At 32.0% G+C, this 27,785-nt stretch overlaps 4 protein-coding genes and 1 long non-coding RNA gene across 59 annotated transcripts; 1 reads left to right on the top strand and 4 right to left on the bottom strand.

Annotated features, from left to right (window-relative positions):
* The first annotated feature begins 423 nt into the window (after positions 1-423).
* LOC109600072 (sideroflexin-1-3) lies at positions 424-2,782 on the top strand. 3 transcript variants are annotated; one of them, XM_049967209.1, is made up of 8 exons: positions 424-523; positions 594-870; positions 929-1,103; positions 1,398-1,670; positions 1,723-1,798; positions 1,856-1,941; positions 1,993-2,305; positions 2,411-2,601. In XM_049967209.1, the coding sequence occupies exons 3-8, from the start codon at positions 943-945 to the stop codon at positions 2,489-2,491; spliced, it is 990 nt and encodes a 329-aa protein (XP_049823166.1). In that variant the 5' UTR covers positions 424-523; positions 594-870; positions 929-942; the 3' UTR covers positions 2,492-2,601. The 3 variants fall into 3 exon arrangements, with proteins under 3 accessions (XP_049823166.1, XP_019871707.1, XP_019871709.1); XM_020016148.2 differs by lacking the exon at positions 424-523 and having other exon boundaries at positions 525-870; XM_020016150.2 differs by lacking the exons at positions 424-523; positions 2,411-2,601 and adding an exon at positions 2,608-2,782 and having other exon boundaries at positions 573-870.
* Positions 2,783-2,817: 35 nt separating this feature from the next.
* Positions 2,818-11,392, bottom strand: LOC109600064 (titin). Of its 50 annotated transcripts, none has more exons than XM_049967114.1 (74): positions 11,319-11,392; positions 11,223-11,259; positions 11,136-11,168; positions 11,017-11,085; positions 10,786-10,830; positions 10,713-10,739; positions 10,633-10,659; positions 10,530-10,580; positions 10,446-10,481; positions 10,369-10,392; positions 10,283-10,321; positions 10,185-10,223; positions 10,085-10,132; positions 9,986-10,030; positions 9,843-9,875; positions 9,731-9,775; positions 9,634-9,672; positions 9,529-9,570; positions 9,426-9,470; positions 9,331-9,369; positions 9,229-9,279; positions 9,136-9,180; positions 8,998-9,042; positions 8,896-8,940; positions 8,796-8,843; positions 8,658-8,705; positions 8,580-8,603; positions 8,474-8,521; positions 8,383-8,421; positions 8,269-8,316; positions 8,190-8,213; positions 8,069-8,116; positions 7,975-8,013; positions 7,859-7,900; positions 7,756-7,794; positions 7,653-7,697; positions 7,561-7,596; positions 7,477-7,506; positions 7,373-7,417; positions 7,281-7,316; positions 7,198-7,227; positions 7,091-7,135; positions 6,999-7,034; positions 6,915-6,944; positions 6,808-6,852; positions 6,717-6,752; positions 6,633-6,662; positions 6,526-6,570; positions 6,435-6,470; positions 6,351-6,380; positions 6,244-6,288; positions 6,154-6,189; positions 6,070-6,099; positions 5,964-6,008; positions 5,873-5,908; positions 5,682-5,726; positions 5,594-5,629; positions 5,409-5,453; positions 5,318-5,353; positions 5,131-5,175; positions 5,039-5,074; positions 4,853-4,897; positions 4,762-4,797; positions 4,661-4,708; positions 4,575-4,604; positions 4,420-4,467; positions 4,314-4,364; positions 4,216-4,257; positions 4,131-4,157; positions 3,959-4,072; positions 3,546-3,907; positions 3,316-3,497; positions 3,036-3,260; positions 2,818-2,983 (listed from the first exon to the last, which is right to left on the bottom strand). In XM_049967114.1, exons 2-74 carry the CDS (start codon positions 11,238-11,240, stop codon positions 2,853-2,855), a joined length of 3,708 nt encoding a protein of 1,235 aa, XP_049823071.1. In that variant the 5' UTR covers positions 11,241-11,259; positions 11,319-11,392; the 3' UTR covers positions 2,818-2,852. The 50 variants fall into 50 exon arrangements, with proteins under 50 accessions (XP_049823071.1, XP_049823069.1, XP_049823073.1 ...); XM_049967112.1 differs by having other exon boundaries at positions 7,853-7,900; positions 9,532-9,570; XM_049967116.1 differs by having other exon boundaries at positions 7,853-7,900; positions 10,283-10,303.
* A 76-nt stretch (positions 11,393-11,468) lies between these two features.
* LOC126265502 (uncharacterized) lies at positions 11,469-13,380 on the bottom strand. The gene is made up of 8 exons (XM_049967255.1): positions 13,031-13,380; positions 12,794-12,883; positions 12,558-12,737; positions 12,331-12,503; positions 12,090-12,283; positions 11,967-12,035; positions 11,729-11,917; positions 11,469-11,678 (listed from the first exon to the last, which is right to left on the bottom strand). The coding sequence occupies exons 4-8, from the start codon at positions 12,429-12,431 to the stop codon at positions 11,524-11,526; spliced, it is 708 nt and encodes a 235-aa protein (XP_049823212.1). The 5' UTR covers positions 12,432-12,503; positions 12,558-12,737; positions 12,794-12,883; positions 13,031-13,380; the 3' UTR covers positions 11,469-11,523.
* Positions 13,381-13,768: 388 nt separating this feature from the next.
* Positions 13,769-26,880, bottom strand: LOC109600066 (nascent polypeptide-associated complex subunit alpha, muscle-specific form-like). 4 transcript variants are annotated; one of them, XM_049967254.1, is made up of 26 exons: positions 26,743-26,880; positions 24,828-24,854; positions 24,735-24,764; positions 24,606-24,680; positions 24,530-24,544; positions 24,014-24,475; positions 23,891-23,956; positions 23,742-23,834; positions 23,643-23,687; positions 23,544-23,570; positions 23,472-23,483; positions 23,392-23,406; positions 23,253-23,270; positions 23,130-23,144; positions 22,999-23,013; positions 22,909-22,923; positions 22,760-22,774; positions 22,625-22,639; positions 22,420-22,434; positions 22,337-22,351; positions 22,248-22,262; positions 21,172-21,186; positions 21,093-21,104; positions 20,965-20,982; positions 20,787-20,879; positions 20,569-20,725 (listed from the first exon to the last, which is right to left on the bottom strand). In XM_049967254.1, the coding sequence occupies exons 1-25, from the start codon at positions 26,764-26,766 to the stop codon at positions 20,793-20,795; spliced, it is 1,161 nt and encodes a 386-aa protein (XP_049823211.1). In that variant the 5' UTR covers positions 26,767-26,880; the 3' UTR covers positions 20,569-20,725; positions 20,787-20,792. The 4 variants fall into 4 exon arrangements, with proteins under 4 accessions (XP_049823209.1, XP_049823211.1, XP_049823210.1 ...); XM_049967253.1 differs by having other exon boundaries at positions 20,781-20,879; positions 26,743-26,871; XM_020016143.2 differs by lacking the exon at positions 21,093-21,104 and having other exon boundaries at positions 20,781-20,879; positions 26,743-26,871.
* LOC126265503 (uncharacterized) lies at positions 26,139-26,730 on the bottom strand. Its single transcript, XR_007547990.1, has 3 exons — positions 26,546-26,730; positions 26,298-26,321; positions 26,139-26,153 (listed from the first exon to the last, which is right to left on the bottom strand). It is a non-coding gene; the product is annotated as an uncharacterized LOC126265503 (long non-coding RNA).
* Positions 26,881-27,785: the final 905 nt, after the last annotated feature.

Below are 27,785 nucleotides of genomic sequence, written 5' to 3'. Positions count from 1 at the left end.
TTTATGAACCTTTTCGTGATATTTATCAACTTATTCGAACAAAAACATTTTTTAGTTTGTTTTTTTACTAGTATTAGATTATCATAATTTAATATTTAATAATATTTTCTGAATAAGAAGATATATAAAATAATAAAAATTTAATGCACTTAGTCATTATAAATAGATAATTTATATGTAATGCGATTATAATGAAATTTATCTAAATTACTGATTTAATATAGGCTTCAGATAATATGTAACATTCATTACTAATTTAATTAGCACGCGCATATTTCCGTAATGGTCGCGTATTTCAAATTAAACAGAAATAAATATTTTTGTAGGGTCATCTCCCGATAACCCTCAGATAGCGGACCATTAAAAATTCATAATAAATTTAGATGTTTATATGAAGGTAAAAGATTTTATGTACAACATTTCACTAAAACAAAAACATGTGCTGTCAAATACAATTGTTGTTTTCGGTTGATTTTCACGGCACCGCTAACAATAAACTAAACATGTTAGTTTTATCCAAATGGTACGAATTATTTACCATTACCATTACCCATCAATTACCAAATTCAAATAAAATATCGATTGTCCAACAGAGTCGGCGCTAACGGCATCGATCCACCAGTCTGTCCGTCGCATAGAGCAAAGCTATTTGCTAATACTTTTGTAATAACAGATAAAAGTGGTTAAAAGTTCATTTCGATAATTAAACATTCACGTTGCAACTGTCAACGGAGATTGACACAATTCCGAAGTAAGTCCAATCCAGACCTAAGTGACGAGCTATGCGTACAAACGGAAATTGAACTCACAACCAACACTGTATTGACTCAACTACCTCAAGGAACCCATCATTATATATATTAATAACAGGTAAGTTGCAAAATCTTTGTCGATTGATGGCAAAAATTAATTCTTTATTGGTTTTCAGACATATCAGACAAAATGTCCCAATGCGAGTTAGAAATTGACATAGACAAACCAAGATACGACCAGGACACATATTTGGGAAGGGCCAAGCATTTCTTTCTCATCACAAATCCTCTCAATTTATTCGTCAGTGCGAAAAAATTGGAAGAAGCCAAGTGTATAGTCGAAAAATACAGGTATTCAACTCATTACCATACCTTTTTTGGCCCAGATTTCTTTGCGAATAAATAATGTATGAGGTGTGAAGTACACAGAGTTATTTGCATCAGTTTGAGATATATTTCATTCAGCTGACACTTAAGGATTTTAAAAACAGATAACTGGTTATTGCTGGTCGTTAATATTCAAAAAGAATGTTTCCATTGTTGTGGTTTTGAATTAATAATTATTCGCCGAATTTCGACTGAATTTTAACAAATAATTTGTTGGATATTTAAAAATAAATATACCTTTAAATTCATTTTATTTAGATGCGGCTTACGATTCAAAGAAGAACTAACTCCAGAGCAGCTATGGAGAGCCAAAACCCTCTACGATTCCGCATATCATCCGGATACGGGTGAAAAAATGAACATAATCGGTCGGATGTCTGCCCAGGTGCCGATGAACATGCTCATCTGTGGTGGTATGATGGCCTTTTACAAAACAACACCGGCCGTTGTCTTCTGGCAATGGTTTAACCAGTCGTTTAACGCGTTGGTGAACTACACCAACCGCAGTGGAGACACCCAACAAAGCACCAAGTAAACACAATTAGTTCTTTTTAAAGAAGATAATCATTTGAATGGATTTCAGGCAAATTATGACCTCTTATGTGTTTGCGACCACTGGTGCAGTTGGCACAGCTCTTTACTTGAACAAACTGGTGAAGGTACGTTTATGATAATCTTTTGAAGATATTTACACTACACACATGTATTGCTTACAGTGCATGAACCCTTTGATTGGGAGATTCGTCCCCTTAGCTGCTGTGGCAGCCTCCAATTGCATCAACATTCCAATGATGCGTGCACAGTAAGATATACCACCAATTCAAATTCAAAGCATTTAACGATTATGTTCCAGAGAGTTGAAATCGGGTACTCCGGTTTACGACGAATACAACAATAAGCTGGGATATTCCAGAGTGGCGGCACAAAGTGGCATTAGTCAAGTAATTGTCAGCAGAATATGCATGGCAATGCCTGGAATGGTTATAACTCCAATAGTCATGGATTATTTGGAGAAACGTGGAACACTTTGTAGATACCCTTGGATTAATCTTCCGGCTACCGTTGGTGTCCTTGGTCTTTGCTTAACATTTGCCACACCTCTAGCCTGTGCTTTCTTTAAGCAACGTGCCACCTTCCCATACAATCACCTTGAGGAAGATTTAAGGGTAAGTATTATATTATACGTTCAATCTATTGATTTTGAGTTGTCACAGTTGCCCAAGGTCAAAAATATCTTTACCCAGTAATATTTATATCAAATCATTTTTTAGACGAGTCTACAGAAGAGATATAAATGTAACACCCCAATGTATGTTTATTACTACCCCCGTCACCACCCGTATTTGATTTGAATAAGAAGCCAAGAACGTGTACATACCTTCAAAGTATTTTTTACATAATTTTAATTCCTTTGTATTTGCTAATTATAAGAATTGTGATATAACTTGTATCTTTTATGTGTTTGCAGAAAGAGATCGAGAAGAAATACGAAAAAACACCTGCATTGGTTTACTACAACAAGGGTCTCTAAACTTAATTTGTGTTTTCATCATACTGCCAATTCGATAGACAATAAAACGTAGGTAAATTCGCCCATGACAATATCATGTTAAATTATGCAAGATTATAATTATGTTTCATAAGCTGCGTCTTATTTATCCCCAATTGAAACTAGTGCTTTGTTCCAAATTTTATATTTTTATATACACAAGTCTACAAGGTTATAACAGAGCACTCGTCGAAGCATCTGGGGTCCGAAACGCTCCACGCTCTTAGGAACGCTTGACTAGGACTCCTCAAAACTTCAATGGGTTCTTTCGTATCGGTACACGAGAAATAAAATCCTGAAACACTATTCGTAGTAAAAAAATTGGTGTAAAAGTATTAAATGAGTACCGGGAAACCATGTGGGTGGGTTATGTCCCCTAAGTTGAACTCTGGATATATACTGAGGGGTGCATGCTTCGACGAAGTACTGAATTCCACTCTGCATATCCTTTTTTAGTTCTTCCGGTTGGTCGGCCACATCTAGCATCTTGATTGGTTCAGCTCCCAGATTTCTAGCTGTGTAAAAGTCGTCGTTTGTAAACGTATCGTCGGCGAACGTCTTGTTTAGTTTTTCTACGAATCAAAATTCATTGTGGTTAAGTGAATGTGCTATTTAATGTGTACACACCGATATCAAAGTCGTTCCATTTAATAGAGTCGAATATGTCATCTGAGGGTGCATCACCTTCACCTAAATTTTTGAACCTAATGCTCACATCCCTAAACTCTTTTGTAAAGAGACCGATCTTGGGATTGGTTGGCCCGTCCAAAGGCACAACAACATCTTGGTAATGACCGTCAGCTACAGAACTGCAAGTCTAATTAATATTTTAATTTTAACACCAAGAAGGAATTTACCTCAAATAAATCGAATCACCCCCACCCCCAATTCCAGAACTGTTACTACTATCAAACAAATGATTGAACTGGACTTGAGGGGGTAGAACCGGGTCGATTTGCTGCTCCAGCAGATGCATGAAGTTGGCCAAAACCTCCGGGCTTTGCTCGTGCTGCACCGCGTCCGCCGACGGTGCCGGCAAAGAGGTGAACATGCTTTGATAAAACGTGTGCAGATTTTGTAGGCGGAGTTCTTGCAGTTTCTTTTTTGCAGCAAAGTTACCGGGATTAAGGGGTAGGTAGGTGTTGGCTATGTGTGAGAAGATGTCGCAGTCTTTGGCCTCGAGGATCACCAGACTTTCGATTTCTTCGGGACAGAGACACTGAGAAATTTCAATTTGGTAAGACGAAATGGATCTATTAAGGATGGTTACCTTGACGTTTTTGTATTGGATTTTGTTGATTATCGTGTCTTCCAGTTCGAAACATATCCTCTTGTTGGAGGATTTGTTTCTTCGCAAGCAAGATTTCTTTGCTGCTGAGGGTATCTATAATATATTTGTAACATTAGTGTTATTATTTCACATTTATATATTAATCGTGTACCCAATTTTCATGTTTTCTGTCACCAGTCTGTTGCAAAATAAAGTATTATTAAAAATATAAATTGTAGAAAATGAAATGTTTTTACCTCATCGTAGAATGGACATTTTGAATCGACTCCGGTCATAGTCTGAAATCAATAATTTTTAGTGTTAACATCAAGGGTATTTAACAAAATTGGCTTACACCCGCGTCATTTGGCAAGCGGCACTCACACCATGGCACATTTGACTTTGACTATAATTTATAAATTAATTAATCGATTCTGCTTCAAGTTAAAGAATTAACTTACACTTGCATCCAGTGGAGCTTCTGATTTTACTGTACTTTCAGGTGTCGCCTTAAATAATAACATTTTACATTTAAATTGGTTATTAACTTTTACATTGAATTTAAGAAAATATTTAACTCACTACCAGAGATGAATGTAGTAGAAGGAGCACTTACATTTGCAGACGTTTGATGAAGTGGTAAAAGCTAAAACAATAATTTCTTATCATTTATCACAAGATGAACTTGATGGAATAACTTACATTCATAGATTTTGGACACTTATTTATAACTGCATTATTTGGCCCAGGCTAAAACAATATTTTTTACTATATTTATGTGCATGATTTTAGGTGACACTTACTTGATTTGGTCCCTTTTGGGTAGCAACATTTTTCGGCTAAAAAATAATTGAATCTAAGATTTTTCCAATAAAACATAATGAAATAACTTACGCATGTAGGTATATGACACTGTGGCCTAATAGAATCCATTGGTATCTAAAGAATTATACAAAAATCTCAAAAATTTTGTAATTAAAAAAGAACTAGCACACAGTATTTAAAAGCACATTATTTGGCAAGGACTAAGATATAATTTTTTTAATTCAATTTATGTGTATGATTTTAGATGTTACTTACTTGATTTGATACCCCTTGGGTAGCAATATTTATCGGCTAAAAAAAATAATCGATTCTAAGATTTTTCTATAAAACCTTATGAAATAACTTACACATGTAGGTATGTGAAACTGTGGCGTATTAGAATCCATAGGCATCTAAAAAGAATTATACAAAAATGTTACAAATTTTGTAATCAAAAAAGAAGTAGTACTCAGTATTTAAAATTGCATTATTTGGCAAGGACTAAGATATAACTTTTTTATTAAATTTATGTGTATGATTTTAGGCGACACTTACTTGATTTGATATCCCTTGGGTAGCAACACTTTTCGCCTAAAAAATAATCCAGTTTAAGATTTTTCTAATAAAATCTTATTCAATAACTTACACATCTAGGAATGTGACACTGTGGCGTAATGGAATCCATTGGTATCTAAGAAAAATTATACAAAAATGTTACAAATTTTGTAATTAAAATAGAACGAGCACTCAGTATTTAAAACTACATTATATGGCAAAGACAGATATAAATTTTTTATTAAATCTATGTGTATGATTTTAGGTGACACTTACTTGATTTAGTCCCCTTTGGGTAGTAACATTTTTGGGCTAAAAAGATAATCAAAAGGTTTTTCTAATAAAACTTAAGAAAATAACTTACACATGTAGGAATATGACACTTTGGCGTTACAGACTCCATTGGCACCTAGAAAGGATTAAACAGAAATGTTACAAATTTCATAATTAAAAAGAAAAACTAGTACTCATAGTATTTAAAATTACATTACTAGGCATAGGCTAAAACATATTTTTTTTACTAAATTTATGTGTATAATTTTAAGTGACACTTACTTGATTTAGTCCCCTTTGGGTAGCAATATTTTTCGGCTAAAAATAATCGATTGTAGGATTTATCATAATAAAATTCAAGAAAATAACTTACACATGCAGGAATGTGACACCTTGGCGTTACAGAATCCATTGGCACCTAAAAGGATTAAACAGAAATGATACAAATTACACAATTAAAAAGAAAAACTAGTACTCACAGTGTTTAAAATTAAATTACTAGGCATAGGCTAAAACATCATTTTTTTTACTAAATTTATGAGTAAGATTTTAGGTACACTTACTTGATTTGGTCCCCTTTGGGTAGCAATATTTTTCGGCTAAAAAAATCGATTGTAGGATTTCTTATAATAAAATTCAAGAAAATAACTTACACATGTAGGAATGTGACATTTTGGCATTACAGAATCCATTGGCACCTAAAAAGAATTAAACAAAAATGTTACAAATTTAACAATTGAAAAGAAAAACTAGTACTCACAGTATTTAAAATTCCATTATTAGGCACAGGCTAAACCATAATTTTTTTACTAAATTTATGTGCATAATTTTAAGTGACACTTACTTGATTTGGTCCCCTTTGGGTAGCAACATTTTTCGGCTAAAAATAATCGATTATAGAATTTGTCATAATAAAACTCAAGAAAATAACTTACACATGCAGGAATGTGGCACTTTGGCGTTACAGAATCCATTGGCACCTAAAAAGAATTAAACAAAAATGTTACAAATTTAACAATTAAAAAGGAAAACTAGTACTCACAGTATTTAAAATTCCATTATTAGGCACAGGCTAAACCATAATTTTTTTACTAAATTTATGTGCATAATTTTAAGTGACACTTACTTGATTTGGTCCCCTTTGGGTAGCAACATTTTTCGGCTAAAAATAATCGATTATAGGATTTCTCATAATAAAACTCAAGAAAATAACTTACACATGCAGGAATGTGGCACTTTGGCGTTACAGAATCCATTGGCACCTAAAAAATATTAAACAAAAATGTTACAAATTTCAAAATTAAAAAGAAGAAGTAGTACTCACAGTATTTAAAATTACATTACTAGGCACAGGCTAAAATATTATTTTATTACTGAATTTATGTGTATAATTTTAAATGACACTTACTGGATTTGGTCCCCTTTGGGTAGCAATATTTTTCGGCTAAAAAATAATCGATTGTAGGATTTCTCATATTAAAAATCAAAAAAATAACTTACACATGCAGGAATGTGGCACTTTGGCGTTACAGAATCCATTGGCACCTAAAAAGAATTAAAGAGAAATGTTACAAATTTAACAATCAAAAAGAAAAACTAGTACTCACAGTATTTAAAATTCCATCATTAGACACAGGCTAAAAGATCATTTTTTACTAACTTTATGTGTATGATTTTAAGTGACATATACTTGATTTGGTCCCCTTTGGGTAGCAACATTTTTCGGCTAAAAAATAATAGATTCTAGGACTTCTCGTAATAAAACTCAAGAAAATAACTTACACATGCAGGAATGTGACACTTTGGCATTACAGAATCCATTGGCACCTAAAAAGAATTAAAGAGAAATGTTACATATTTCACAATTAAAAAGAACTAGTACTCACAGTATTTAAAATTGCATTACTAAGCACAGGCTAAAACATCATTTTTTTACTAAATTTATGTGTATGATTTTAGGTGACACATACTTGATTTGGTCCCCTTTGGGAAGCAACATTTTTCGGCTAAAAAATAATAGATTCTAGGATTTCTCATAATAAAACTCAAGAAAATAACTTACACATGCAGAAATGTGACACTTTGGTGCAACAGAACCAGTTGGTACCTAGTAAAAATTAAACCAAAATGTTTCACATTTCACAATCAAAAAAACTAGTACTCACATGGTTCGAATGACTTGGCATAACTTCACTTTGTGGAACCTAAAATAATAATTTTTAATGTGGTGTTTTTCTATTATACTTAAAGAAGAAAACTTACACTCACAGCACCTGGACATGTCATTGCAACCGCATTTCTTGGACAAGCCTAAAAGATTTTTATTTTTAGTAGTTTTCTATAACTAGATAATTACAAAAACTTAATAAAATACTGTCACTCACAGGCATTTTGCATCTAGATCTAGGTATACGTTGATTAGTCTATAACAAATTTTTAATATATTCTCTCATAAAACTGGCTCCAATAATAACTTACACTCTCATCACCTGGATATATTTGAGGGTCTGCATTTCCCGATGGAAGCTGTAATAATTTTGTTTTAATAATTTTTTCTAACCAGTTTTATAGTAATATATAGAAAGTAAGTGTCACTCACATGCATAGTTGTATTTATAGAAGTCTGAAACATTAATTTCTAACTTAATAAATATATTTTTCTCATAAACATAACTTACATTCACAGCACCTGGACATGTCATTGCAACCAGATTTCTTGGACAAGCCTGAAAGAATTTTGTGTTTAGTAGTTTTTTACAACTATAAAAATTTAATAAGTAACTAGCACTCACAGGAATTTTGCATCTAGATCTGGGTATACCTTGAGTAGCCTAAAACAAATTTTTAATATATTCTCACATAAAAATGGCTCCAATAACTTACACTCTCATCACCTGGACATCTTTGTGGGACTGCATTTCTCGACGAAAGCTGTAACAATTTTTATAATATATTTTATAGTAAAATATTGAAAGTAACTGTCACTCACAGGCATAGTTGTACTTATAGAAGTCTGCAACATAATTTTTTAATTTTATAAATATGTATATTCAATAATACAACTTACATTCGCAACACCTGGATATCTTGATGCACCTGGATATCCTGGGGCAGCCTAAAAGAATTTTATTTTGAATAATTTTTTTCAAATATGTACCAGCATCCAATCCAGATGTTTTTACAGCAAACTTCAAATAAAATTTACCAAGTGTGTATTTGGACATACTGGTAAAGTTCTACTTCTTGATGTAGCCTAAAGTAATTTGGTTATTGTCACATTAAATAATTAGAAGAACAGTTCTTACGTTTATATTATTGGGGTAATCTGATGAATCTTCACTTTGTGGAGACTAAAGAAATGAAATTTTAAATCTATTCATATTAAACGTAATTAAAAAATAACTTACGCCCATACAACCTGGACATCTTGGTAAAAAGTCATTATCTTCAGTCTAAAAGAAGTTCATGTAATTAATTAATTAATTATTAAATTTGGTGAGGCCAAAAAGCCATTACAGTTCACATACAATTGGATGGTTACTTACACTCACAGCATTTGGACACCTAGGCATTGCTGAATTTTGTTGAGACTAAAAGGAGTATTTTTATTGTGAAACAGTATAAGTGTAAAAACTTACGCTTGCAGCATTTGGACGCCTTGTCATCCCGACTGAACCTCCTGGTACAGACTAAAAGCAAATGTGTAATTAAATTCTTAGAAGTAGTAAATTGGGGCTTACATTATAGGGACCCCTTAGCATTGCTGAGCTCTGTTGAAACTGAAATATAATTTGATCCTCATGTGTTCTAAATGAAGCTGAAGTAATCAACTTACATTAACAGCATTTGGATGCCTTGGCATTGCTGGACATTGTTGAGTCTGCAAATATTTTAAAAAGTATTGATTTTTTATGGTAAAACTGATAAAATAAGATTACTACATTCGGATAACTTGGCATAACTGCACTTCTTGGCGAAGACTAAAAAGTAATTTGTATAATGAATCCTCTGATTTAAAATAATTGTAATTAATTGGCACTTACATGCTTTGGATTCCTTGATGTAAAGGCACTTTGTAGAGGCTGGAAAATAATTTTTATCTTAATATTATTCATAATAAAACTAAGAAAACAAACGTACGCTGACGCCACGTGGACCTCTTGGCATGGATTCACATTGTGGAGGCTAAATTAAAATGTTAATCTTAACGTTAACAATATATCCTTATAGCAGGAAAGTTTTTAACACTCACGGGACATGGACACATTTCTGAATTTTGTTCAGACTGAAAGAAATAATTTTAATGTGAAACTTTTTGACTCCATAAACTTACACCCAAAGAATTTGGAAATTAATTTTAAAAGTAATGATAAAATATCAGTAAAGTATACTTACCGTCATGTAGTTTGAAAAATTTGGCAAGAAACTTCCAGAAGAGGTCTAAAAATAATAATAATTCAATAATAATAAAATTTGACAGAGAAGTTATTATACTCTTGTTGTCTGATTTGGACCTTCCGGGCAATCAGTTTGGGGTGCACGCTGAAATTATAAAAGAGGAATTGTTGAAGTGAAGTTGAAGATTAGAGCTTACATGCAAACTACTCGGGCATCCTGGTTTCCTACACCTAGACTAAAAATTTAAATATTTCCTTTTATATATTGAGTAGCTAAAAAGATTACAATTCTTACTATTTTTGTAACCTTCATTGTCTGTGAAGAGTTGCCAGGCTAAAATATTATTATCATTATCAAATTTTGGTTATTGAATTCTTTACCCTTCTATATGGCAATGAATTATCCTGCAACCAAATTTAAATAAGAATTGAAGTTAAAACTGTAGAAAACAACTTACAGAGTAACATTTACTGGTCACGGAAGTTTGGGAAGTCTACAAACAAAAAGTTATTCTGGAAATATATAAAACATAATTAATTACTTCTGCAGCATAAGATGAATCAGTTGGACACGAACAATCACAATCCATAAACTACAAAAATTTTGTAAATTAAATACACAAATATATAAAATTAAAATGTTACCAATTCAGTGAAGTCAGAATCAGAGGCCTAAAATTAGTTACAATTTGATTAATGCATTTAATAACTTACTTACAACTTACTGGACTTTGAGAGTTCTGACAAGTTAACTGAAAAATTAAATTATGGATATTTTAATACGAAAATCTTCCTTACCTCATCTGAATGACAATTTGATGCTTCTAATGGCGACGGTAACTGCTGCAAAATAAACATAAAAATAAACGCCAGCAAAGTTTAAAAGCATCTTTAACATTTAAACAAACTTCTCTTACCGATTCACCGATGTAGATCTTTTAAAAAAGTCACGCACTTCCTAAAAACGAACAAACAGTATGAGAAGTGGTTTAAACGAAAATTAGACGATTTGAAATTTTAAATGCTTACCGTTCTGCAACCAGGACATGGCGCAGTCGAACGACTTCTTTGATTTTGTGCGGATGGTCTTGAGAAATACTACAAACGGAAAAATGAAAACTTGGGTGAATCCTTAGTTGTTCACTTACGTTGCTGGCTTGTGGTGAATTGGATGACATAAACTAAGAACGAATAGTTTTTTAAAATATTTTGACGTTTAGGTTAGAAAATCTTACCCCACTGAAAGGATACATTTTTCTGGCAGCGTATTGACTGAAACGTTTTAGAAAATATTATTTGTTGTGCCTTTAAATGTATCTACTCCAACGTACCTTTTTTTTATTAGATGGATTCAGTTGTGTATATAAATTTGATGTCCAACTTTACACCATAATTTTGAAAATAGAATTGTCAATAAAGACAAAATAATGTAAGATATTCTTTTCCTAGCAACTAGAGAAACAAAAAACCAAACAACAATAGATGATACGACTTTTTATTGATTAATGAATACGATGATATGATTAAATGCTATGATTAGTTGTCCTTTCCCTTTTTCTTCTGTAAATGTACAATCGAACATTCGTCAAAGTTCTTAGGATTACAAAATTTCCAACCGTTCCGGAAGACCTCGCTGGGACTTTTCGCAATTCGAATGGGTTCCTCGTGGTTGGGATCAGCGTATACGAAACCTAAACGACACAAAAATCAAAACAAAATAAACACATAACAGTAATTCAACCTGGAAAAAAATGAGGAGTATCACTCCCCCTTGTTCTGACTTTTGATACACGTGCGGGGATCGGGGTCTCGATAAAGTACTGTATTCCTTTCTTTATGGTTTCCTTTTTAGTTTCTTCGTCTTTTACATCTGCAGGCTCCAACACACACTGAGGTTCCGCACCAATCGCTTGCATGGCCGGTATCAACTCTTAGAAAATGTAATTATCAGAAATTAATTAAAATTAATGAACAAGTACCTTTGATAAGGCAGCAACACTCGTTAATCTCCTCTAAGTCTTCATAGTTAAGGGCCGATTGAATTTTATCTGAAATCACATTTGTTATCATTGTTTTGATCAATTATAATTGTAGAGTGGTACTAGAATCTACGCTAAAATTCACGTTGAGATCCTTGACGATGTTGTCCTTCGGCATGCATTGCGCCTTACTTTCCAAGGACTTTTTCAGTTCCCCAGATACATGCCGGACTTCTAGGGTCTGCAATTCGGTCGGCAGTCTCTCGGGCCGATCCAGCGGTACGACCACGTCTTGGAAGTGTCCGTCTGATACGGGACTGAATGGAGAGCTTAAAACGTGTCACACTCCCATCCCATACTTTACCTCATGTTCAGCATTTCCCCGTACTTGGCTGGTTCGAAAAGGGTGTTAAAATGTACGAGGGGCTCGATGGTGGGATCCGCGACGTTTTCAGTCATGAACATGAACTTCGAGATTTGTTCCGGGGTGTTTTCTAGATGGGGTTCGTCAGACGATACTGGAACGAGTGATCCAGCCTATTATTTTAATTGAATGATCACTAAATTAATGATAGATGAAGAAATTGGTACCGTTAAATATGCAGTTGCAGCATGACTGGTGAACCTTGTTGCAGTGATGTCATTCAGCTTTTTCTTTGCGCTGAAGTTGCCGGGGTCTTGGGGTACATACAAGCTGTTGCAATTTGAGAATAAGTCGCAGTCCTGTTGTTCTTTTCTAATTAGCTCCTCTATGTCTTCTGCAGTTACATTCTGTAAAACAGTTTTGTTGTATATTAAATAGATTTGATGGTTTTTGGTTGCAGTACCTGCAATTGTCCAGTCTTTATTCTTTGGATGGTGACATCTTCACCTGTTTTACAAACTAGTTTATTAGCTCTGGGTGACTTTCTCCTACCCTGTTAAGAGAAAATAACTACAGCAAATACTAAACATCATTAGGTTGCTGAATATTAAGCAGAACGTCGAAAAACAACATATGATTCTTATATTTTATGCAGAAATAAATCAAATTCACAAAATATAATCCGAAAACATTTATTTACCAATATTTACAAATAACTGTAAAAAATATCGACGGTGTAGTTCTTCACAAAATTTTCAATTGTGTTGCATGCTTCAATCAAATCATTGTAATCAATGAATACAAATTCAAGTACTGCTTCGGATTTAACCAACAATAAATCCAGTGCAACTTTAGTTAAAAATTTTAATATTACCCAGGTCCATTCATTATTCAACCAACTGTTAGGTTTTACTCTTATGTGATAATCCAATGGTGTATTTGTTTCGTCCATTTTTTAATTAATAATTTTGTGTAGCTGTGAAATACTTTAAAAATTTACTATATAGTAATTGTCATCTTATTTGTCTTATCAATGTCAAAATTGATTTGAATTTTAAAAACAATATAAACAACTCATGTTTAAAAGTTGTTAGGTTAGGTTACGTAAAAATCACGTCCTTATTGACTTTTTATTTTATATTTTAGAACTTTTTAAAGTAAGTTTTCGTGAAAAAATAATGTTTTATTGATTCATTTAACATAAATCTTCTTCTTCTATGTTCTCCATGATCATAGATGACTGCTTGACTCTTCTGCATATCCTCTATGAGGTCTTTTAATGTGAAACTTCATAAAAAATAATTTCATACTGCCTATATGTACATACAATTGAATACAATTAAAATGGATCAATTTTAATTCCTCAAAATCTAACAATGGAAGAAGTAGTTACAAAGTCTTTAGTTTTAGTTTAGTCTTTGGGAGGAAAATCAATACATCAATTTATCAAAAATTTATTTTTACATAATATACATGGAGTTCAAAATTTAAATAAATGTTTTTACAAATAAATAGATTTGGGAGGGAAAAACTGCGGATGAGTCGCCTTCCAACCTCTGATGAAGACCTCACTTGGACTTCGTGCGATTTGAACTGGGTTTTCGTCGACATCCGACGCATAAATATACCCTACAATCAAAAAGAAAAACCATTACTAATAATAAAACTACAGAAAATCTCATTAACCTGGAAACCAAGAAGGAGGGTTGGTACCCCTCATCTGAACTTTGGAACTGTAAACCGGGGTCTCCATTTCAAGGTAATAATCTATTCCTTTTTGCATTTCATTTATTTTATCTTCGTCCGCTTCCAGATCTTTTACGTTTAGCGGTTCAATTAATTGTGCTGGAACTCCTCCAACAATATTAGCCACAAGAGCCAAATCTTCTTCGCCCCACGGCAACTCACTGCCCTCAGCCAGGCCTGGTTCGGATTTGATTTTCTCTGAAATTGCAGAATATCATATGAGTGCTCTATGATACACACTTTAGGAAAATACGAACCGTAGTTGGGTTCGATGTTCGGTTGAACCTCTTTGAAAAGAGAATCTTTCGGAGCCTCTTCCGGAAAGAGTCTGTTAGATTTGGCCAGTTTACCAGTCACTATCCTAATCTCCTCGGTGATCAGCTCGTGCTGAAGCTGTTTCGGCTCGTTCAGCGGCACCACCAAGTCTTGAAAGTAACCGGGGGCCATCGGACTAAAATCACAACATGTAAATTATCACAAATGGCACAAATAAAAATCGAACCTCATATTGATGAGTTCGCCCAGATTGTTGACGGTGAAGAGCGAGTTAAATTGAACAGTTGGATCGACGGTGGGTTCGATCTTCCTTTCCATGGCGTTCATGAGGTAAATCATGGTTTCAGGCGGTGCTTCGATCACCGGATCGTCTGCTGAAGCGTTCGGACTCGTTACCATCTGTGAAAATCACAAGTAAATGACACTCTAGTTGTTTTTATATCCAACATAACATACATACCTTGTATAGCAGTGCAATAGCTTCAGAATTCAATCTTAATCGTTGGAGTTTCTGTTTAGGAGAAAAGTTGCTCGGGTTCATCGGAACGTAAACATTGGTAACTCTGGCAAATGTTTCGATGTCTTGGTTCTCTTTTTCGACAAGTCTCATTATGTCGTCCGGGCATAGTTTCTAAAAAAATCGGACGTTGTGAACATTTTGATTTTGGTCGCTTTGGACAACATATTACCATGATACATTTTTTGTAAATATCCTTGATTATCTGGTCTTCTGATCTTGGGCAGGTTCCACATCTTGAATCAATAGGTTTTTCCGGCTAAGATTTAATAATTTAATTACTTTGTAGATGGCGTAGGTCTTATTAGAATAACTTCTTGCAATAAAGTAAATGTATTAAAAAATTATGTTTAAATTTCAAATATAATCTTGTGAGAAAGCAAAAAGGTTTACATAAAAAGTTCATTTTGAATTTTTGATTCAAACAACTTCTTACAATAAAGTTGTATTAAAAACTTGTGTCAAAGTTTTAATTATAAACTTGTGTACAAGCAAAAATATTTATATATGAATCATTTTGCCGATAATATGAGAAGGGTGTAATTGCGTTGTCTTAAATTTAAATTAAAAGTTTTAGTAAATTAAGTCCGTTTTAAATTGCTGTATCAACAACTTTTTTAAGAAAGTTGTATTAATAAATTATGTTAATATTACAAATATAATCTTGTGAGAAAGCAAACAAGTTTACATAAAAATCTCATGGTAAATAGTAGATAAAAGAGAGTAATTAAGTTCATTTTGAATTTTTGATTCAAACAACTTCTTGCAATAAAGTTGTATTAAAAACTTGTGACAAAGTTTTAAATATAAACTTGGGTACAAGCAAAAATATTTATATATGAATCATTTTGCTGATAATATGAGAAGGGTGTAATTGCGTTGTCTTAGATTTAAATTAAAAGTTTTAGTAAATTGAGTCCATTTTAAATTGCTGTACCAACAACTTTTTTAAAAAAGTTGTATTAATAAATTATGTTAATATTACAAATATTGCAATAAAGTTGCATTAAGAACTTGTGTCAAAGTTTTAAATATAAACTTATGTGCAAACAAAAAGATTTATTTAAAAATCATTTTGCAGATAGTAGGAGAATGGTGTAATTGCGTTATCTTAGATTTAAATTAACAGTTTTTGTAAAATGAGTTCATCTTAAATTGCTGTACCAACAACTTTTTTTAAAAAGTTGTGTTAAAAAAATATGTTACAATTACAAATATAATCTTGTGAGAAAGCAAAAAGGTTTACACAAAGATCTCTTGGTAAATAGTAAATAAAAAGGAGTAATTAAGTTTATTTTGAATTGTTGATTCAAAGAACTTCTTGCAATAAAGTTGTATAAAAAATTGTGTCAAAGTTTTAAATATAAACTTATAAAGGGTGTAATTGCGTTGTCTCAGGTTTGAATTCAAAGTTTTAGTAACTTGGATTTATTTTAAATTGTTGTTAGAAGATTTTTTTTAATTAATAAGTTAAAGTAACAAATATGATTTTGGGAGAAAAAAAAATAAAAATAAATAAATAAAAATCAATTTGTAAATAGTAGATATGCCTTACACTTAAAAGTTTTAGTAAAATAAATTCATTTTGAATTGTTAGTATGTTCAACTTTTCATAAAGTTGTTTTAAAGTTATAAACATAAACTTATGTAAATTTAAAAGTGTTTAGATAAAAATCATTTCGTAAATAGTAGATAAAAGAGTATAATTATGTTGTTTTAGACTGAAATTAAAGTTTTGGTGAATTGAGTTCATTTTAAATTATTGGTAAATGCAATAAAGTGGTATTAAAATTTGTGTTAAAGTTATAAATATGAACTAGTGTGAAAACAAAAATATTTAAATAAAAATCACTTTATAGATAATAGGATAAGGGTGTAATTGCCTCCCAGGTTTGAATTAAAAGTTTTGTAAATTGGGTTTATTTTAAATTGTTGTTAGAAGAATTTTTTAATTAAAAAGTTAAAGTTACAAATATAATTTTGGAAGAAAGCAAAAACGTTTACATAAAAATCAATTTGTAAATAGTAGATATGCCTTATATTTAAAAGTTTTAGTAAGATAAGTTCATTTTGAATTGTTAGTACGTTCAACATGTCATAAAGTTGTTTTAAAGTTCATTTTGTAAATAGTAGATACAAGAGAGTAATTCTGTTGTTTTAGTCTGAAATTAAAATTTTGATGAATTGGGTTCATTTTAAATTGTTGGTACAAACAACTTCTTCAAGAAACTTGATATAAAAGCTTGTCTAGAAAGTTATAAATACAATCGTGAGTCATAAAAATAAATAGATAAAAATCACTTTATAAACAGTGTGATAAGAGGCGGAAATTATGTTACATTTATAATGAAAAGTTGTGGTGAATTTTTCTGTAACTGTTGATACAAAACAACTTCCAACCAAAAAGCTGCATTACGAATCGTGTTGTGTCAACTTATGAAATATAAACTTGTGACTAATCAAAACACACAATTAATCAAAACCTTATCAACAATCCTAATTAGCAATACAAATTTCCACTTGCTTCAAAGACGAAACATAATTAATTACAAACAAAACTTCCAGTGAGTAACAAATTTGAAATCTTGACATTGAAAATATCAATTTAGTCATGCTCATTACAATAAAGTACTGACACACTAGAAAACTGGTACGTTATCGAAGTGCGCTATCGCATTAATAGCCTATTTGTTTAAACAAGACGAAAAAAAAGTGCAGGCGCACAATCTCTCACCTCCGAACACTAGGAACTAAATATATACGGGAATGGTGTGTGCGGATCCGCACGTAGACACTCACTTCGCATCGATTTCGCTGTTGCTTGTTGGGCAAGTTCAAGAGCGCGAGGAAAATATTCGCGGCGCGTTCAATCGTGGTGGTTGTGTTTCAGTTTGTTTGTTTATTTTTTTTTAAATGGTGTGAGATGCACCCGCGACCGGCAGGTGAGTCGATTGTTTTGATTGTCGGTGATAAATCGAGTGGTGAAAGTGTGCGTGTGATTCGATTGTATTGACGGTCGTCGATTGATAATATCAACCTTGATTACTGTTGTTGCGTTGCATTCGTGAATTGGATTAATTAGTTGCACTTACCGGAAGGGGAGCCTGAAAATTTAAATTGAGTTAATGTCATTCGGCTTTTGCGGTAGGTCTTGATACTTACGACTTTACAACGTTGTGGCTTGGTCTGGAAAATTAAGGGTTTTAGTATTTTTTATGGGTGTTGGTGGTGTTTTCACTTACAAAGTTCTCGGATAGGGGGTCCAGCTAGAAAAAATAAATGTTATTTTAATAGGATTTATATTTAAATTAGTATTGTTTCAAGTTGGTCAGAGAAGCACAATGTGAATATACAGTGGTGGCCAGAAAAAAAGGCCAATTTAAAACTAAACATTTCGTAAAATGATTTAATTCAATATTCTGTACCTTTTTTGCTTTTTCTGTTACTCATTTTGTAAATGTCGCAGATATTACTTTAAACGCATACAGTGATGGAAATAAAATATTGAAAATTTAAATGTTTTTCCTAACCTGTTGCAAATCTGAACAAATTTAATTTACTGTTTAGTTCATTAATTACAATAAACATTATATTCACAGGTTTTAAATTTTTTTTTTAATATAAAACCAATTTGGAAAAATATATAGAAAAGATAAATTTTTTTTTTAGAAATCTATTATAGAACAACAATTGATTAAAAAATTAAAATATAAATTGTTAGAAGCTTGTGGTTTCTCATTCCACACGAATTGAATCTGACGTCTTAGACCGTGGAAGACGTTATAAATTCTTTGAGCTTTGTCCCATCATGTCCCACTCATGTTCGATTGAGGAATGGTCTGAAGATCCGGGTGGCCAAGGCATTAAATTGACAGACTTCTAGGAAGTTTAATGTATTCCTGGCAATATGTGGACGAGTATTATCTTGCTAAAAAATTAGTAGGAAATCTTTTCTTATGTAAGGATGAAAATAAGGCTCTAAAACGTCATCCACATGTCGCTGGAACTTCTTAATTCCACTAATGTAAACTGCAGGTGACTTGCTGTCATAAGCAATAGCACTCCATACCATAACTAATAATATTAACTAATAATGTTATGAATATGACTTCATAGCAAAGCTAATACTTGACTAACATACATGACCAAGCAAAAGCGTCAGTCATCACTCAATACAATGTGATTCCATTCCTCATCCCACTGTTGACCTCCCATACCCCAGTCACTACGTTGGCGCCTATAGTTTGCTGATAGAAGTCAGTCCAAAAAAGGGCGATAAATCCGTATGCCAAAAAAATCTTATACGGAGGTGAACACATTGAATACCAATTGGCCTACCTTCAATGGCAAAAAATTCATCAGTAATCATTCGCGTTCCTATCCCTCAGGGCCAGTAATCTAAGAGATCTTACAGCTCTATGGTATGTCAGGAACCTCTTGGTCCACCTCTTCTGCTCTCTTCACTCAGTTTTACCGTCCAGTTGAATCAAGAGTCCAACTTAGGATCGAGAGAAGTATCCCCAAACCATAATGCTTCCACCAATATAATTTAACTGTGTGTATTTGGCATTTAAAATAGTATATTACTTTTGTCACTCCAAAGGACAGTGTTCCTTTTTTCCTGAGTCCATGATAAGTGGAATTTTTCGAATATCAGATGGGACGCCCTTTTTTTCTTTGATAGCAGTGGTTGCTCGACCTTACACTGCGAGAATTGTCAGAGCCTACCTTAACGAGGTAAATATTCCGCTGATGTACTGGCCAGCTAGAAGTCCGGACTTAAATCCGATTGAACACCTATGGGATCATGTGGGAAGACAAATAAGAGCCACTAAGAAATTTTAAACCAACTAAAGGAAAAGATCTAATAATCTTCTCTAATAACATTGTATTTTTTTCTTTTTCAATAACTATTCATAGATTTTCCTTAAAACTGTATCCTTAACTTAATTAAAAAAATATGTATATTATATTATAATTAATGTTAATAATTCCATTATTTTGCGACACGGTGCATTTTGATTGCATTTAATTAGAGGTGTGCCTTTCCTAATTATAATAATATTAAGATAGTAATGTGTGCTTTTTCTCTGGCCACCACACCATATTGTTTTCAATTTACTTTAAACAATGTCTAAACAATTTACTGACTTACAATATAGAATTACTCATGTTAAAGTTATCTGTACTTTTTGTTATTGATTAATATTCTTTGGAATAAGCACTGCAAACTGTTTCCAATAAATACTTACAAAAGATTGATCAATAGTAACTGGCTCATATTTAGATTTGTTACTTTGCTAAAATAGTAAAATATTATTAAATTTTAAAGCTTAAAATTGTTAAAAATACTTACAGATGCCTGAGTAGGATTATCTCGGTTTCGCTAAAAAATAAATTGATTGGTATTACTAAATACATAATAAAAAAACAAAGGTCTATGCCAAAACTTAATTTATCCATAATGTAATACAATAAATAACAATAAATGATAATAACTAATAAACATAAATAAAACATTATCATGAAATTTTATTAATTCATGGTGACAACAATTTAATGCAAAACAAAACGTCAACAATTAGTAACAAACTTACATTAAAAAAAAATAAGTATACGTTTTTGCATATAAATTAAGGATATAAATAAAACCAAACGTTCTCAATTAAAATCAATATATTGGTATAAAATAAAAATACAATTTTTTAATAAATGATTTATTAAAATGAACCGTGTCCGCCGCCGTATTTGCACCGGTTAGTTCCAAATTTTTCTGCATCGCCTCCAAAAGAACATTCGATTGATTTTGATTAACTTACTTCTTCGCCTACTCCTATAAACTTTTGTGTCGGAGGCCTGCAAAAGTCAAATTTAAAGAGTTATCTAAACCGAAGTTATTGGTTTCAATTACTGTTACCGCCCTCTAAAAACCGCAACCGTCATAACTTCTAGCCTGAGGACATGGACAGCATCTCTGGATTGGACAACTTCTAGGAGCTGGAGTGCTGGTCTAAATTAATGAGAAATGAATTAGAAATTATGTACGAGATTCTTTGTCTTTTTGACAACAATTTTTGTTGACGAGGAGTACTTACGGTGAATTGGGTGTTCATCTGGAAAGTAACAATAGGAAATTAAATTGATTAAGTTTAAAAAAAGTTTTAGAAATTGTGTTTAAATAGGAATCTAAATTAAAGATCCATTTTAAATCTTTGTTACGTACCATGCTGTTAGGCTGAAAATATAAATGTTATTAGTTGTATTCTATTCTAGTTTAAATATTACACTTAAGTTATACTTACACCATAAACATTTCCCTGAAAATCACAAAAGTAAAATAAGAAGAAAATATCGTTTTATCATTTTAAGAACTACATATTAGTGGCGATAATTATAGTAACTTTAAAAATTAAAATTATGAGCTGTAGTGCTTAAATTCGAACAAAATACCTACAATGTTTAGTTTTATAGTTATTTTTGTGCCTACTATGTAACTGGTTAACCTTTTTTTATTTTTTAAAAAGTTGCATACTTTTTTATTTTTCAATGGACAAAATAATAGCAACTTTTTACTTCATGGAGTGTAAGAAAAATTATAATTCAGCATCAACAAGTCCGAGAGAAACAAGAAGAGATGGCGAAGAGTTTTCGTTGTTTCTCAAATTGTTAAAAAATAGTAACTGGCCAAGTGGTAGTTACTGAAAGAACCGAATAATGTTAAAATATAATCTAATCTTATCGCCAACTGAAATTTAAGGCCAACTTGGGAGAAACGGGCTTATTTTTAGTTTAAGAACTGTGAGAAGATGATTAGTGGATGAGGGTTCGTTTGACAAAAGACCTACCAGTAAGAAATTCGATTTCTACTAAAAATGTGAATGTTCAATTTTGACACACATTCACATTCACTGGACTACAATTAACAATTTAATTTACAAAAATCATACTCCTGATTATGTTGAACATCTTATAGGGGCAAAATTACACGTAAAGTTTATTTTAAGAAGCTTGAAGAAGACAGACGTTTATACCATGAGATTAACCAAATTTATAAGACTAAATGGATACTATACAAATTGTTAATGTTAAAATAAATAATACAGATTTAATCATTAAAAATCCCTTTCAAAACTAAAGTTACTATATTTATGTCCAGCACATTTAAGAAAAAAAAAAATATAACATTTTAACATAATAAGAACAAGAATACAATAGTTTTGTAATACTGTATAAAACAACAATTGTAAATTAATATTATTTTAACACATTAAATAAAAGAAACATTTTTAAAAGTTGCTATAGTAATGTCCACCATTGTATACTTATTTTGATTTAAAAATTTAATAAAAATACAAATAGTATATAAATTTATACTTACGACGGGAGTATTGTACTGAAAAAATATATTAATATAAATAGAAATTTGTGCAAATAATGCCACATTAAAACTCAAACATTTGTACTTACACTTGGTGTATTCATCTGAAAAATGTTGTATTTTAATTGTTAACCCCATACTTATCCAAATAAATCACTAAATTATTACTTACATTTTGAGCCTGAGGCTGAAAATACACGAATTTTATTAGTTGATTTATGCTTCGGTATAAAAAGAATTGTATACACTTATTTTGGTTTAAAATTACTCAAAAAATAAATTAATATAAATGCAATTTCGAGTCATTTTAAAGTGAACATTCATAACTTTTGATGTGTTAAAACTCACATTTAAATAATATATATAGTTATACTTACAATACAAACATCTGCCTGAAAAATAAAAACAAAAATAAATATAATTTCATCATTTTAAGAGGAGCACTCTTAATTTTTGAAATATAAAACAAAGCAACTTTTTAAATTTACATGCTGGAAAACATTGTTGCTTACCATGGGGGATCCAGTCTGAAAATACACGAATTTTATTAGTAAGCTACTTATTTTGTTTTAAAAATTACACAAATTTATAAAAATAAATTAATATAAATATAAATTAATTTTAAAAAGTGTAATATTATAAATCAAACATTTGTACTTACATTTGGTGCACTTCTCTGAAAAATATATTTACATGTTATATTTCAGTTTACTCAATTGTAGTCCAAATAAATCACAAAATCGATACTTACCATGACACTTGCGGGCTGAAAACACATAGTTTTATTATTTCATTCTGTTAAATTAATTTCTAATTGATTTCAGTTAAAAAATAATTGAATAAATATTTTGGCTTAAGGATTATACAGGAATTTATACTTACACTACTGGGATTGAACTGAAAAAATAAATTATAAATAAAAATTGGTATCATTTTAAAAAGTGCATTAGTAACAATTTTTTTACAATGCATAATAATAGTTATGAATCAAACATTTGTACTTACAGGTGGTGTTACATCCGTCTGAAAAATATATAATATTTACATGTTGTATCCCAATTGTTAACTATATACTTAAATGTAGTTAAGGGAAAAATAAAATGGTTGTAGAGTAATTTTGAAAAAAAAATTAAAAAATACTTACATTGAGGTAGGTGCCCTGAAAAATGATGATGAATTAATGACGATTCACTCAGAACTGAAATTAAATTGAAAAGTACGTACCTCGTACGCCGTCTGAAAAAACAGTTAAATTATTAGTATTCATATTAATGTACATTATTCAGAAAAACTCACCTGATAAAATGTTGGATCTGAATCTTCCTAAAAAATAAATATTGAACATTAAAATGAGGCTAAAAAAACAATCATTTAATGAAAAAAACTAATACTTACGTCGAATAAATTCATTAAGTTGGTTCTGGCTGTTGTATCTGGAGGCTACAAATTTACAACATATTAATCACTTGCAATGTTAACTGGAATGAGACTTACGCTCTTCATCCCTTTCATACAAGTCGGTGTCATTCTCTTGAACATCTTCTTTATCCTCATACTCGTCTTCGACGGCACCTTGAAGTCTTTGGGCTGCAAGGTCCAAGTTATACGTTTCGTTTGAAGTAAACTAATCGGGGCGCACTCACCGTCAATCCGAATTCCTTGCAAAGATCGTCCAACGTTATCAGTTCGGGCTCGATGGGCTTGTCGATCTGCAACAGCAGACATGCAGGTAACGAACGAAACGCGACCCACCACCCACCACTTACCACTTTCGGTGGTGTACGCCAAATCGGCGGTCCCGTCGACAGTCCGGGAAAACCGCCCGGAAACTGTTTGTGCAATTTTAGAATGGCCTCCGGCTCCAGCGGTCCCCCGTCCTTCGGAAGCCAGGACAGACCACCGGGCATGCCCGGCCTCAGCTTCGGCGGCCACGACGGTGGCGCAGCACACTCATCCGCTCCCGGTGGACCGTACGGTACGGGGGTCTGACCCGGCCTCGGCGAACCGGACGGGGCGGTCGACGTGCCCGGTCTCGGTGAACGGGACGGTGCGGTCGACGGACCCGGTCTTGGTGAGCCCGACGGTGCGGACGACGGTCCCGGTCTTGGGGAACGCTGCTGTACGACTTGCGGTGGGCACTGCGATAAGAACGACTCGTCCCCGGAGTATTGGGAGTACTCCGATCCGGCGAACGTTGAGTCGGGGGAAAACGCCGGGGGTCCTCTTCGCTAATTACAAAGGCAAATTGTATCAATATATTCTTTTTTGTTTTGGTCACTTACTGGCCTGTTGGGTTGCTATTAACCAGGAGCATAATTATGGGATAAATACTACTTTTTTATCGTTAATATGTCTTACACATTCTGCCAGCCTGTCAGGCGACACAAATTCGGATAACGATTCATCAGATTGAAATGATCGTTCGTTATTGACCTAAAATATTAAAAACTTAAATAATTCAATTTACACTATTAATATAAAACTTACTTCGGCGAGCGCCCTTTCTAACTCGTCAACCTTTAGTTACACAATAATAAATAATCAATACATTAAATTTTTTTGAAAAGTAAAAATACTCACATCGAGGTCATCTAACTCTGCTAGATACTGTGAAGAAAACAAAGATAAAAATGGTTAATTAGGGCACAATCGGAAGGCCTCTTAATATTTTTCGAAAATCAACAACTTACAACGCTTTACATGAACCGTTTACGTTGATTCCAGGGTGGTTTCCACTTATTATCGTGAGCTGCAAGCGTCAGTTTTAAAAGATACATTTTCCACGTGAAATAATTTAATACAAATAATAAATTACTGCTTGTTTGAGTTAATTTCCAGATTTACATATTTATTTCAATATTTTTACGTCACGAATTAACTCATACATCTGACAATTTATTTCACAAAATTTTACAATTTTAATGGTAGTTTTCGAGTACCTGTCACTTCTTTATCAACTTTCTTTTTACGCATTCTTCCGGACAAAATCTACAACAAATGTTTTACAAATCCTTCAAAGAAAATCAGTAATTTATCTTACATTGGTGTATACATGATCCACTTTGGCTTTATCGATCTGAAATGACCACCAACAAGTTACTCAAATTTATTATAGTAATATTTAACTCACAGGTATTCTTTGGCTGCCACCAATTTGTGCGGCAACGTCTCTAGTGGCTGGAATGTATAAACTGAAAAGGTGCCCTATGTCCAGTTAACTGTTTGGCTTCAAATTCAAAAATCTTACGTGAATCTCCTTCTTCTTGGGGTCTGTTGTAATCCCTTTGTATAATCATAGTCTATGTTCTTTGGATCCTGGAAGAACACAACAACTTAACCATCATAAATTGAACAAACTCTCAAAAATGTATTTCAATTAGTTTTGCTTACTTAAAGTTGTCATTTGGATTTTGGTGAACAATAGACAGCAACCGCTAAGAAAATCAGGCAAACAAACAGTTTTAACAACAGCAGTGTAAAGATGGTACCCAACGATGGTACCTGCAACAAATTTAAGTTTCACTGTGTGAATTGAAATACATTTTAAGAAACAAATTAGGGTAAAATTTTGTTGGAATCTTACCAGGAAATCTTCTGTCATTGTTGGTTTATTATGTGTTGAACACTGAAATAAATATAATTAACATAGACATCGATGCACAAAAACGTGTAAGACTTACTGGATACTCTTCACTCCAAGACAATGTGTCTTGTGCATCATCATCATCATCATCCTGTAAAAAAATAAATTGGCAAATTTGAAGAGTTATTTAAGGGTAGCTTACAACAACGTCGTTCCGCCAAGAAATTCTGGTGTGTCTCTTCTTCTGCAAAACCTTAATGTTTAAAACAATTATTAGGACTCTAAGAACATTATCTTACCCGCCTTCTGTTTAACGCGTCTTCCTAAAAATTACAAAAATGTTTAGCACTTGATTATTAGAAATTAATATTTTCGTGGCATAATTCAAAGATTTTCAAAAATACCTCTTAATGAATCTTGTTCTGATACTTTAAATCTGCCACGTAAGCTTAGAATGCAATACTTACCTGAAGACATTTTAATGTTTCCAGCTGCCATGAAAAAAAATTGCATTAGTTACAAATTTCATTACAACAATTATTTATGTGCAATTTCACTTACCTGTAATTAATAATTTTTTCACTCACTAACCCATAAAAAAAGTAACTACACGTAAAATAAGGCAAATTATTTAAATACAAATAAATCGTACTGTTTTTGGTGCCTTTTATTTTATTGACAGTGACGTTTTTCGCGTTTCTCAATTTGTACTTACGGCTCTTTTTAAAGTACCCAACAAAATCGTACAAAGCTAAATAAATCATTTGTTGTTTTTCGATTTTCATTAAGAGGCATTTTTCTGTGACAAAGTCTTGGCATAGGACCTAGTTGATTCGCAGAAAAGTTCCACGTCGATGCGGGAAATTTTCTGCGTGATTTGCTTAATAATCTACGTAATAAAGGTTTTTTTACCGGCGCGTCTGGACACTCGTTCATTTTAAATGATCACTGAAATTTAGAGATGAGAATGGTCGAACTGATGACTGTGAATTTTGCAAATGATGTATGACTGAAATGTGTTGCTTAGCTACGTGTTACATCTCTCAGAATCCGGTTGTCCGGGTAAAATGATTTTATTTTGTTAATGGCAGTGTCACACCAAAATTTTATCAAACATTTTCATGGCTTTTTGTTAGTTAAGCCATTAACAATACGTTTTGAAAAAATCAATAAGTCTTTGTTTTTATTATATTATAAAACACAAAATATTTAACTGTTTCATATTATATTTATATATAATAATAATATAATAAATATTTATATTACAATATATAAGTAAATTATAAAAGTAAGTAATGGAATAATGGTCTTATGAACTAAAATAACTAACTCAGTTAATTAAAACCTAAAGAATATATAAAATTATAATAAACAAGTAAAACAAATGTAATTCTTTGAATGTTATTTTATTTGTTCTTAATTTTCGTACAATTAATTATTTTCTACACAAATAAACATAAATTCCTTAACCTCAAGTAAAAATAAATAAAATTCAGTTAAAATCTATATATTGATAGAAAATAAAAATATATTTATGGGATTCATTAAAATGTAACCATTTCTTCACATATTTGCACCTTAATTCTAAACTTTTTATGTAAAATATTGATTGATTATATTTTTTCTGTTTTCTCTCACTATTCTCTACAATAATTGAAATAATATATTAACAAATATTTAGTTGTATGTATTATTTACTTTAATTAACGTTTTAAGTTTAATATATACCGTGAGTCTTTGAAAAATAATACAAAATTTTTCTTTAATTTTTAAAAGCAATAAAAAAATTTCATATTCAATATAAACTGCTGCTGCTGCTTAAACGAGTATATAGGGATCAAATAGAGACATAAGTACCTAGACCTCATTTTTTAAACATTTATTGCTGCAATTTCAGCATTTATTGTGATATATCGACTAAAACAAATTTTGAAAGAGTGTAATGTCTTTTATTT

The sequence above is a fragment of the Aethina tumida genome, chromosome 5 (genome assembly GCF_024364675.1).
Source record: "Aethina tumida isolate Nest 87 chromosome 5, icAetTumi1.1, whole genome shotgun sequence".
NCBI lineage: Eukaryota > Metazoa > Arthropoda > Insecta > Coleoptera > Nitidulidae > Aethina > Aethina tumida.
The sequence above is the reverse complement of the archived record's forward strand: the minus strand, read 5'-3'. Positions and strand labels throughout refer to the sequence as shown.

Bases quoted from the DNA above. Each gene is read 5' to 3' on its own strand.
- LOC109600072 (XM_049967209.1), top strand. From the start codon at position 943: ATGTCCCAATGCGAGTTAGAAATTGACATAGACAAACCAAGATACGAC. The intron at 1,104-1,397 runs GTATTCAACTCA...CATTTTATTTAG, and splicing joins TGTATAGTCGAAAAATACAG to ATGCGGCTTACGATTCAAAG. The intron at 1,942-1,992 runs GTAAGATATACC...ATTATGTTCCAG, and splicing joins ATTCCAATGATGCGTGCACA to AGAGTTGAAATCGGGTACTC.
- LOC109600064 (XM_049967111.1), bottom strand. The intron at 9,370-9,425 runs GTAAGTTGATTA...ATTATATTTCAG, and splicing joins GGCATCCAAATGCTGTTAAT to TTTCAACAGAGCTCAGCAAT. The intron at 6,753-6,807 runs GTAAGTTATTTT...GATTATTTTTAG, and splicing joins AGTGCCACATTCCTGCATGT to CCGAAAAATGTTGCTACCCA.
- LOC126265502 (XM_049967255.1), bottom strand. From the start codon at position 12,431: ATGTTCATGACTGAAAACGTCGCGGATCCCACCATCGAGCCCCTCGTA. The intron at 12,284-12,330 runs GTAAAGTATGGG...CTCTCCATTCAG, and splicing joins GGGGAAATGCTGAACATGAG to TCCCGTATCAGACGGACACT. The intron at 11,679-11,728 runs GTTGAATTACTG...TGTGTCGTTTAG, and splicing joins TACTCCTCATTTTTTTCCAG to GTTTCGTATACGCTGATCCC.
- LOC109600066 (XM_049967252.1), bottom strand. From the start codon at position 26,766: ATGAACGAGTGTCCAGACGCGCCG. The intron at 20,256-26,742 runs GTAAAAAAACCT...TTTATTTTTTAG, and splicing joins ACGAGTGTCCAGACGCGCCG to CGAAACCGAGATAATCCTAC. The intron at 14,752-14,812 runs GTATGTATGTTA...TGATTTTCACAG, and splicing joins CTATTGCACTGCTATACAAG to ATGGTAACGAGTCCGAACGC.